The 12,010-nt window shown below is 36.6% G+C and overlaps 1 protein-coding gene across 5 annotated transcripts in view; it reads right to left on the reverse strand.

The window, feature by feature from the left end:
* The window catches only part of LOC132705957 (uncharacterized), a 50,002-nt gene that overhangs the window by 8,007 nt on the left and 29,985 nt on the right, over positions 1–12,010 (reverse strand). For 4 of the 5 annotated variants that reach the window (XM_060676948.1, XM_060676946.1, XM_060676945.1 and 1 more), the window contains 2 exons: positions 1,735–1,938; positions 1,344–1,678 (listed from right to left, as the gene is read on the reverse strand). In XM_060676948.1, coding sequence (XP_060532931.1) covers positions 1,344–1,678; positions 1,735–1,938 — 539 coding nt within the window. The remainder of the gene's footprint in view (positions 1–1,343; positions 1,679–1,734; positions 1,939–12,010) is intronic. The other variant, XM_060676949.1, reaches the window with a different exon arrangement.

Raw genomic sequence — 12,010 nt, forward strand, 5'->3', positions numbered from 1 at the left:
TACGGCAAGATAGACCCGAGAGACCTAGCACATCATGGTTGGAAACATGGATTTCCAAAACATTATTTTATTATTCAGAGCCGCCGTCAAAAACTTCACTATAGCCAGGATAATCGCCAATGTACGGAACGAATAGTCACTTGCACTCTCTTTATCTGTACATTAATGTACTGGCATTTATTTCTTAGGCAGAAGAGAAACTGCGGAAGCCGGCTATGTGCGTATTTTTCCGCTCCATGTGTGGAATTTTTTACCGTAGGTCACTATAATATCTAACAACTATATGGGTAAAACCATATAGCAACTAGACATGCCTATGCCGACAGTGCGGAAACTCATGAAGCAACTATGTAATTTTTTCTTAGAAGGCCCGTTCAACATGCGCATGCGCCAGATTTAAAATTTCGTTTTTAACCAATACCAGCCAGCTCTAATGACTAATTCTAACGTAGGATCCATAAGACCTTGCGAATTTCAACAAACAACATGGCCGCTGACAGATCATCGGCGTTTGGATACGGCAAATCCTATCAAATTTTCAGGCAAAAAGCAGTGCGGAATTGCAGTTGTCGGCGTCAGTATAATTCTACAATTAATTTGGAATTTTCAAGCCCCGTTGATAGGGTGCAATTTCTACATGAATTTTTTTAAAATAAGTTATTTTTTTGTAAATCGGCGCAAAACGTTAGTTTTCATAAACTCGTAGGTCTAACCTCCATTGACGTTAGGTATCGCACATGAAACATCTAAGTGAAAAAATGTTCAAGAAGTACCTACTATAGACCGTAATTGAAATGCCCCTTATTTCTTATGCCTGTTCTAGTAAAGATTCAACTTAATTTCCTGCCATTCTTGTACGCTAAAACACACGAACATCCTTCGTGGCTATTTAAGTGTACTTAAAAATGTAGGGAATTCTGTTTAGTAAATTCACATGTAAATATTTGTCTATTTTACAGTTTGTTTCTTTAAGATCCTATTAGGTCTTCATATTTCCCACATTTGGTGTAATTTCGTAAAAGAACAAAGTATTGAAAGCACAAATTATACAAGTTTGTGAGTGCCGTACGGGGACATTGACGCTAAAAACGAAAACAACAATGGCACAGGGCAATAGTAATTATTTATGTCCGGATTTCAGAGATTGATGTTGCGTTCTTACATTTTTCCAGAAAAATTACGGCAATGTAGCTACTCAGTCAGTTGGGCGGGGATGCATGCGCAAAAGATCCACACCTTCTCTATGAAAATATAATAACCACCTGCGGCGCGTCAATTTTTATCCTAGTAGGACCACTATATTATCTTATATGGGTAAAACCAAGTAGTGCGCATGCACCTACCCGTTAACCATACAGCCTGTTCTCTCCTCGCTACTATCACAGAATGGAAAATCACTGGTTTTGGCGGAGATCGACGGTTGTCTTGGGGGCCTGGGCCGCGCCTGCGCGCTCTGCTGCGCAGGTTGAAAACTGTGGGTCGCCGCTTTTACGAACGGACTCGACGATTGGTGGCCGCTGTAATGCGGATTGCCGGCCTTGGGGCAGGCGGCAGCGGGAGGCGCCTGGGCGCTCTGTTGCTGGGTGGCGGCTTTCTGCTGTTGATTACCGGACGTTTTATGAAACGCCTGATGGTGGTGCTTCGGTTGCCCCGACGGCTGTTGCTGTTGTCCGAACGTCTGAAACGTGCGATTTTCAAACTGCCCGGGCAATTCTCGCCAAAACAGGACGGTACCTGAGACTGGACAGACTGCTGTCGCAGTTGGGGAGACGGCTGTTGCTGGTACGGGGGCGTGGCGACAGCGGGCGGCGACATGCACTTCATGAACTGCATCTTTTCGATCGTCTGGACGTCGGGCACATCCGGGGGCAAACGCTGCGCGTTGAACTGTAGCGAGTCCTTCGCCGACTCGTTCGCCTGGATGATCTGCGAAAAGAACTGGAATAAGGTATAGCGCGGGGGGTTCGAATGATAGATGGAGTCGGAGTTCCGACAACGAATGACCGGTTGGTTTGTTTGTTATTCAATCTCGCACTTGCTGATGTACGAGCACAAATGGTTATTGTACAACCAAAAATATAGTGCATTTATTGCTTTGACTTTTTAAGTATTTTACAGTACCTTAACTGAAGACCTTCACAGGACCGTGGTAAAACCCAGCCCAACGGATGTTTATTCTGCATTAAGTGGGTCTTGCCTGAGATGAACCGAAACGAATATTTGTAGAAACTTGAAATTTATATTTGACACATAAATTTGATTAAGCATTGATGCTTAGTAGAACTATTTATTTAAACATCAGGTGATACGTATCGTTCTCAAGAGTTTAATCTAAATTGCTATACGTTCGTATATATTACGGAGGTATTTGAATTTTTGATAGCATAACAAGACGGACATGAAATCTTGAGATTACCCCGTATAATTGTATATTTAACCCGATTGAGGTGATTTGGTCAGAGTTGAAAGTGCATATAAGAAGAAATAATACTGCACCAAAATTTAGTGATAGTACCATAATCGTAATTGGGTAAGAGGTAACTAAAATACCAGTACAAAACTGGTCTAACTGTGAAAAACGAGTAATGAAAGAAGAAAATATTTATCGAGAACGATTCCTGGCGGAGTTGGTTATTGAACTACGAGCCCTAACAACTAAATGTTCGGAAGATGTAAAATATGATAAAAAAGACATTTTTATATCTATTTTTTTTTTGCTTTGTCGATTGAATAATCAATTTACTCAAATTACATTGACGGTAAAATGTAGTGTGCTTAGATAAATGAGATGTCAGTTTGGGTTGTATCTTTCATGTTTGTATAATAGTTGATAAGAAAATGACGCGTGTTGTTGCAACAAACAAAAAAGTGCGAGAAATTATCATATCTCAGTACTGCAGAGGTAAATCAATGTAAAAAATTTCAAATGACTTGAGTATTGCAAATTCAACAGTCAGGGATATTATAAAAAAATATGGAGAGACAGCTAGTGTTAGCGTTCGTGGTAAAAGTTCAGGCCGGCCCCGTAAAATCACTGAAAGAGATCGTCGTATTCTCTTCAAGACTTGTAAAACTAGCAGACGAAGCGTCTTACGACAAATTCAAGCCCAATGGAATCACGAGGCAAACTTAAATGTCTGAGTTTTTATAAGGTAAGTTTACAATTTTTCCTGTTTCAATATAAAAATTGTTAATATTCTATGATCTACTTTTGTTAAAGGCAAAGGAAAAACCATTATTAACGTCTATTTAGAAGAAAAAACGTTTGGATTGGGCAAAATCTAAAATATCCTGGATACTCCACGGAAACGTGGAGTAACGGTATCTTCAGCGACGTATCAAAATTTGATGTGTGTGTAGGCGATTTTCGAAAAAGGGTTATTCGTACAAAATCAGAAGCCTTTCCCAAAGGTTGTCTAAAGCGCACGGTAAAATTTCCCCAGGATGTTATGATATGGAGGTGTATGAGTGGTAAAGGGGTTGGCAACTGCGAGTTCATTGATGGTACTGTAAATGCAGAAAAAGACCAACAAATTTTATCAAGAAGTTTGATTCCATCAATGGAAAGGAAAATTTTATATTTCAACAAGACGGTGCGTCCTGCTATACTGCGAAATCAACAAAAAAGTGGTTTGGGGACTATAATATGAAAGTTTTATCGTGGCCATCAAGTAGCCCCGACTTGAACCATATTGAAACTTTATGGCATCGGATGAAAAAGACTTTGCGTAACAATCCTCAGCGTACAGTTCCATCCAGCATTAAAGGTAAAAATCACCGAAATTTGGAACACTTTCACCCCCGAATATTGCAAGATTTTCGTAGATTCTATGACAAAACGCAAAAAAGCTGTTATTGCCGCGAAAGGTGATGTTACTTCTTATTAATGCTCCATTTAAAGTAAAAGATTTAAATGCGTGCGAATTTTTGTCAGCAAATTCGGTATGTTTTTGATATTTTGTTATGTAATTTATGTGAAATAAAAAAACAATTCATTACGATAGCACTTTTTGGAATGCGCAAATATAAAACAGTCGATGGACATATAAAGTTTTTATATAAATTATTAGTAGTGTGTATAAGTGGAACAGTTAGTTACTTTGTTATTTTCGATGAATCCGAACAACTTAGTCGGATTAAAAACATAAAAATATTGTGAATTCTGTGACTGTACTGCGGATTTGTTAAGCAAGATAAGGCTTCGCGATAAGCGTTACGTGGAAAGCGACATTGAAACGCGCAGCTGGAACAACAAAACTCCCACCTCCTCCCTCGTCCTACTCTTACCTCATTCCGCATGTCCGCATCACCGGACATATTGTCCCGAAGTGTCCGACCAGGCGCGCGCGTTAACGGACGTCCACAGCGGCACGCGGAAACACCGACGTGTCTTCTAGGGCGTCGCCCGATATCGACAACAAATTAAAACAAAACACCATCGTCCCGCGGACGAGCGAAATAACGTAGCCGATAACAAGCCGAGTGGCTGATAAGTTGCCAAATAGATGAACGCTAGTTTCCTATTGACAATGGCCGCCGGGCCCGATGACTAACGCGCGCTATAATGGTTTTTTTTTTAGAGATAACGTTTCGTATTTTTAATTTAGCACCTTGATTTTCGACCGGTAATGGTTTAAAAATAGTCGACGTTTATGATGAGGTCGTCGGGCGGTCGATCGCCTACCGTTTTAACGATTTTCGAAAAATTTCAAGTGTATCGCGGACACTTTGGCAATTTGCGTTACATATCAATTTTCAGGTATTCTTTGCCCAACCGTCTGTTGTAAAGCGAAAGGGACCATTCTTTTCGGCCCGTGTGCCACTAGCCAGGGCCGTATTTAAGACGCTAGCCGACAAGAACTGTGCCGTGCGAACTGTTGTATTTTAATAGTAGGGAATTTTTCTTCGATTAAACTGTTATATTAATTCATATTAGCGTGCTTTTTATAAATCTTCCGAAAACAGTTCCTACTTGAGTTGAATTTGTCCATTAGATAGGTTGATCTCCTATATTAAAATACATTAGAAAGCTTAAACCGACTTCTAACTTAAGGGTTTAACATAATCACTCTTCCTCATATAGATAATTGCTTTCTAATGGATGTTTTCCCAGTTCGCTATTGGTTGTTTTGGGGGGGTTGGTGAAATCGGAGTATGCTGTCAGTTTGATGAAACGGTATTTTCTAGACCGTCGAAGCTTTGGAGTTATCTCTATTCCGTCTTGTGTTTGAAATTAGTAATTAACAACTTACTGTTATTCAACTGTGTTTCTAGACTCAGTGTACCAATTTATTTCTAACCAAATACTAACATCACGATGTTCAGCGACAAAGAAGTTGATATTGTGGTCGATGACGTAATAATGGTTGATGAACATCCGTCAAAGTCATTGCCGGTTGCTGTCAAAACATCCGGGGCATAAAATTAACGCCCAAGATCACTAAAACACCGTATGCCATAGTTGCGGATGGTGTCCAAGAAAGAAAAACGCGGAAAGATCGTGTGGAGTCCCGAAAAGTCTCATTCCGGAATAGTGAGACAATTGATATATGATGCGTATCAGATGAACATTGTTTTAACAATTAAAACTACACGAAGAGTTGCGTAGTGTTTCGAGCACTGACTGTTTTTATTACAAAACCATCAATTTGATGGAATCAAGAAGAATTTCGGAGTGGAGGACCAAGATATTTGAGAGAAATCTAAGAAATTCGTGCAAAAAACGTCCACATCAGATATTCAGATGAGACCTGGTTTGATAGCCACGATACCGTCAAGAAAGGATGAACTGAGGGTAACGACAGGAAATCTTCGTTGGATGTGCCAGTTTCGCGGTTCAAACGAATAATCATAGTACATGCGGGCTCTGAAGCTGGTTGGTTGCTTTCTGCAAAATATGTCAAAGATACTACGAAAACATGACAGCAGACATCTTTGGAAAATGGTTTTCTGAAAAATTGGTTTAAAATACCCCACCAGTGTTGTCGTGATGGACAACGCCAACTACCATTCTGCGCAAGTGGAAACAATACCGAATTCGTCATCGACTAAGAAAAGTTTGATAACAAGTATAACGTGAACAAATTGGCCATGGAGCGGGGATTCAAAGTCTTCCATCATATAACTGCAATTTTAATCCTATAGAACTGATATGGTGACAGCTGAAACCCAGCTTAAGAAGAAACAACACCAAGCAGAAATTTAGTTCTGGGGCAATAGATTTAATTAGAAGTAAAGTAGGAAAAATATCTGCTTCTGGTTGGAAAAAATGTCATCGAAAAGAAAATGTTTACAGAAGTCGACTAGTGCTAGAATTAATTATTAATATGGGGGAACTTTTTTTTTTATAAATATTCTAATATTAATTTATAGCTAAATTTACTCCTACAGCATTTTAAAGTAAGAATGGATTTTTCACTGCATGGGCTAATAATATTCGATTAATCTCACCGAAGAAACAAAAATCCGTCAGCTTTCAGCATTTCTGTGCACCAAGTACCGAAGTACGGATCTGGAATATCATTGAATTGCGATTAAACCTTCATAAAAATTTACCAAAGTTAAATACCGGATTATGTCGTACAAACGGTATATCGTTACGACCTCTACGCGTTTAAAAATAAAAAATTGGCGATTAACAAACATCTCATTTGATTCGATTAAACTTAAATATAAAATAATTTACTACATAGTTCGTCTGAAAATTATTTGTTTTTTTTATTGACTTACTATCGGTCGCATTCACAAGAACATAGCGCTACCGTAGCGATGTCAGACGATCGGCTACCTATAGTGATCGCAATTTTTTTCGTCGTTTGTGTCATTTTTAAATTCATAACAAACGGTGTAAGTGTTATTTCGTCGAATCTTTGTTTCTAATAGTACAGGAGTAAATTTTTTTTTACACTTTAATAGTACACCAAGATATACAGTCAACCTACTTTACATCAATTTTAAAGTTCGAAACGAAAACTTTTGGTATCGTTTCGGTCTTACCCGCGTTTGCGCTCACCACATAACCTCACTGATCTCCTTTGCACCGAGAGAAAAATGGTTCAGGAGATCATGATATATTGAGTAAAAAATTTGCGTGGAGAAAAAAGCATTTTTGAAATCGACAATACGATTAATGTGAGAATTAATCCGAAAGTCCTGGACATTCCAGAAATGGAATTACAACGATTATATAGTCTCGATGGACACGTCAAACGAATTGACAAGATTATGTAAAGGTCATCAAGAAATAGAAATGATCGAGTATTTATTAAACGAGTGACTTAAACAGTTCGGTCATTTCCAGGATATTACCGCATGGGTTTGGGAGTAAACGAATGTTATTGGAGACCGCACGGAAAAAGTATAGTGTGCAACACGTTTGGTAAACTGTGTAAGTCACTCGTTTACTACACTTGTTGCATAATTTACCATTGCAGAAGTGAATAGAGATAACATATTCATATACCAGTTTTAATTTCATATACCAGTTTTAATTTTAAGATTCCTTGTTGGATACTTGTGTTTACGTGCCCATTGTCTGTGGAAAATTGTAAATCACACAAATGCCCCGGTATTTGGAGAACTCCATAATGAGCTGTTTGCCTCCCTATATCAGAGAATCTTGAGGTCCGATATCACTAACGTGGAGAGAGAAAAAATCTTCGAAGAAATGAGCACGAGAGACCGGAAGATGTAATTCACAAATATTTTCTTAGTAAAATTGGAAACAAGTCTCTTAAGCAAATATTTCTACTTTGGCGCCTTAAAGATGGAGAAAACTGAAGAAACTATTTTATTAATTGAACGGTTGATTGACTGCAACAGACTGTTGGCTAACCATCACCATTCTCAGTCACTATCAAGACAATCGATTATGTAGGGATGATAGCGGAAAAATTTATGACTTATTATTTGGGGCGGACTCGAATGAACTAAAATTATGGAAAATTATGCACTGACAGAAAGTAATCGAAGTGTGCTTTTAAACATCGAACTATTTGTAATTACAGAGACTGAGAAAACAAAAACAAATTTCGTCAGTGAAAAGAACCAGAAGAGAGACATACATATACAAAAAAAGCAACAAAAAATATTAGTAAGTACCAAAGACTCGCTGATTGGTTAATTGGTAAGTCAATACCTCTTTTGGTATTTAAAGTAGCAAATGTGAAAACAAAAGTACTTCTTTTTGTTGATACTTTCATATATGACGTGAATATAAAAAAACGAAATGCTAAAATTATATGAAATGCATTTTCATCAGTCCCGCCCCTTTTCAAATTATCATTTTCTAGAAGATGAATTTTCCCTGGTGTGAAGTGGCTTAGCTACATATTTTTGATCTTTACGAAAAAATTGCATTCCATTTAGAACTTCAATCTAATAATCTAAACACATATTTCTTTGACTACTTTTATTGATTTTAATGTTGTAATTTTAATAATCTTTGCGAGGCTAAATAATGCGTCCTACAAGACCGCACACATCCCGGGGTTGCTGTTAACCGACAAAATAAGAACTATCTACTTTCTATTTGTCTACAACTCTTACTAGGCAAGAAGATTCTTTTTTTTTGCTACTTGCCGTCTTGCGCAGTTACGAGACTATCTCATACCGAGGCGACCTCTACGGTTCTAGAATATAGCTTGGAACCACTAAACTTTTAATGAATTGACGCATTAAATTTTGCAGCTAATATGCAAATTAAAAATTAATAAACAGAAATAGAACTCTCTGCATTTAAGCACGAGACATCTTCATCTACTAACACTTCCATCTCTTCTTTTTTTTTTCGCCAACTGCCACCAATTTTTAAAATGTTTTCGTTATTATTGTTTGTGTTTATGAGAAATTGTGAGTTGTCAAAAGACTAACCAGTGCTTGACAAACCTAACTTTGTATAAAAAAATCACTAGAAGGCGACAGGGCTTAAAGTTTATTTGGTCCACACTATGCAGGCCTTCCCTACGGGAAACGCACAACAATAACTAACACGCGGCAAACAGGAGAAAAAAAAACAAAGCGACTACCTAATAATAGGGAACTTGTAAGGGGAAAATTTATTCTAGATGGTAAATATTTAATGTCTATACAACGTTCAAACGAAATAGCCTATTAGAATTATATAGAAAAAGAAAAAAGATAAGCATTTAAAAATTGGCCTGCGGCCCTAGCAGTATGATCTTCATTTTTTAAATATTTCGGATATTGCAGCGCCACATATACTTGAACCAGACACCATTTTTTTAGGGAATTTGTCCATATGTCGATGATGACCTAGTTTACAGAAAATATATTTTTTAGAATTTTTAGAAAATTTTGCCAAAAGATCTTCGAACTATTTTAGGTAAAATTGCGAAATTTTATATTATGAATAAAGATTAGTATTATCACTATTATTTTTATAATGCGTTAAATTTCAAGCAGAAATCGAAAACGGAGTTCAATTAAAAACAAAACTGGCATCGACATCTACTATGTGCGACAGGTTAAATTTCACGTCATGATATGATACCTATTGATAAGCGGCAAACAAAATTTTAGGTTTTTATCAAAAACGGCTAAAATAGCCAAAAATTTATTTAAATTAAAAATATATATATAAATTAAAAATTTAAATTTAAATTTAAATTGCAATAAAAAGTGTGGTTTGAGTAGGTGCGGTAACACTGCAATGTCTCAAATAGAGATAACATCCCGTGGCCGCAACCTAATTTTTAAAATTTTGTATCCATTCTCCATATCAATCGGGGCATCGAGTTTGGGGCACCCTATATATTAGTAAAAAGAACATTTTTTTTTGTCCCAAAATGGCAACTATAAGGGATTTAAAATAGGGCCCGATTTAAATTATTCAAAGGGAAACTGTTAGCAATGACACCAAGCGTATTCTTATGGCATATGCTGGTGTCATCATTATGACGTAATCGTTATCTTTGATGAGGTGGGTTCGGTTAATAAAAACAGTGCTGAAGCGGAGTAGGAGTAGTTTTTTGAGTTTGGATTTAGTAGAGTGTAAATGGTATACCGGAACGCCCTTGGACTTTTGAAGCAGAATGTCAAACATAAATGCCAAACAGATGTTTGGGTTTCTTATTGTTTTTTGACTTCCCAAACACAACTAAATTTTTGTGCGTTTATTTTTATCGTCCATTTTTACTAGTAATGAAAAATAATTTAATATTTTTGCATCTGTATAGTTTAATTGAAAAAATATATTTGAACGATGCAGAAGTTAGGTGCTCCTTTTTAATAATAAACAGTTTGAAAAACACGGATATGATTGATATATATCTAAATATAACATATATTTCGCATTGAGTGCCTTTAAAGTTTTTTAATCCTAGTATCCAATATAAGATACTGAAAAAAATTGTTAAACGATACCAAAACCGCCTAGCAAAATATTTGGTATAGTCTGTCTCGATCTCCATCTCGAATGGCAATAAAACTTGGGTCCGGTAGGTATTAAGGGACAGAACATTAGGGACGGACTCCCAAAAGGTTTTGGTAATATTTTTTTTGTTTATTTAGCTGGATATAATCTTATTAAATTACACTAAGAAAAAATCATAAAATTAAATATATACACTAAATTCATAGTTAGGAATATGTATAGATAATTACATTTTTATTCTAAATATCTAAGTATAATTCTGTTTCACTGAGTCGTCATTAAGATTAGTTATAATTAATTATAATAGGTCGCTGTGTGTGAAATGTAAGAGTCCTCAATTATTATAATGCGTTGTAATGAATTTTCCCAGCGCTCAACTGGTATGCTATTAATTACATTTTTCAATAGGAGGAAGGACGTAAGAGGAAGACGCAAAACAGTATGCCCAGCCTGTTCAACCATTTTATCGCATACAAACTGTTTTTTTAATTGCATATGAATTTAGGACTTCCAAAACGTGCGCTTTTTTGTAACCGAATTCAATATAAATATCATTTTCTAACAAACTTTCCTGGATTTCAGTTTTTAAACTTAATGAGGCCGCCGTGGCAGCTGTTATTGAGAATATTTTTTAAAAAATTGTTTGAAACCAATTTTCAAAGGGTTCGGCACTTCCTTTGACAGTTTTGAGTGAAATCAACCCATTCTGTGGATACAATGCCGTGTGTATCGAACCAAGTTCCACCAAGGTACATTATGGATCTGTCGTCTAATCTATATCTTTTAATTTCTCAAAATCTCCAATTAATCTGTGTGATTCCATTACTTTTATCTATTTTGCGGTACTTAAATCCAATTTTACGAATTGTTGGAGTGTGGCAAGGTTTATATTTATATTGGCTTCATCTTCTTCTCGTTTCGTTTTGATAATGACAATATATTTTCACTATTGTCATACTGTGAATTTGAAAATCACTACTTTTATTCCTTTTTTTCAATTCTCCACTATTAACAACATCCCTTCCTTTAACGACGATATTGGCGTTTTTGTCAGTAGACAGGTTTCTTTTAAAGCTTCTTATTTAATAGTTCCTCTAGTTTCATACACATTTTTCACAATCTCTTTTTCATCAAGCAACAAATGTTATATATTCGTAAATCTCTTTTTCATCAAGCAACAAATGTTATATATTCGTAAAATAACTTTTTTGAAACATGCAGTAAAAACGATTGTTCAACACTGCCATAAATGGTCGACATTCAAGAAATACCTATCAGAAAGAAAGAAATATACTTGGCCCATTCCCGCCTGTCACTCAAGTGAGAATCAATATTTTGTTCATATTGTTAATAACATCGTTAAAGTTTTATTGGGGAGGGTCCTAAAGCCAACGCGATGAAGATCGAGACAGACCATACTTTATGTTGTTACCGTAGCAACAAGCAATAGGCACCATAGAACAAACGGGCAAATTCGACGGTTTCACACTATTGCGCATACTTGCTATCAAAATTCGCAGTACACAGTACCCGAACGAATAGAGTGTACATGGAGTGACTCGGAGTCGGCGGAGCGAACAAGCCGAACCCACCTGACCGTGACGTCAAAGGGTACGT

Source organism: Cylas formicarius, unplaced genomic scaffold, assembly GCF_029955315.1.
Source record: "Cylas formicarius isolate icCylForm1 unplaced genomic scaffold, icCylForm1.1 PGA_scaffold_8__14_contigs__length_24414737, whole genome shotgun sequence".
NCBI lineage: Eukaryota > Metazoa > Arthropoda > Insecta > Coleoptera > Brentidae > Cylas > Cylas formicarius.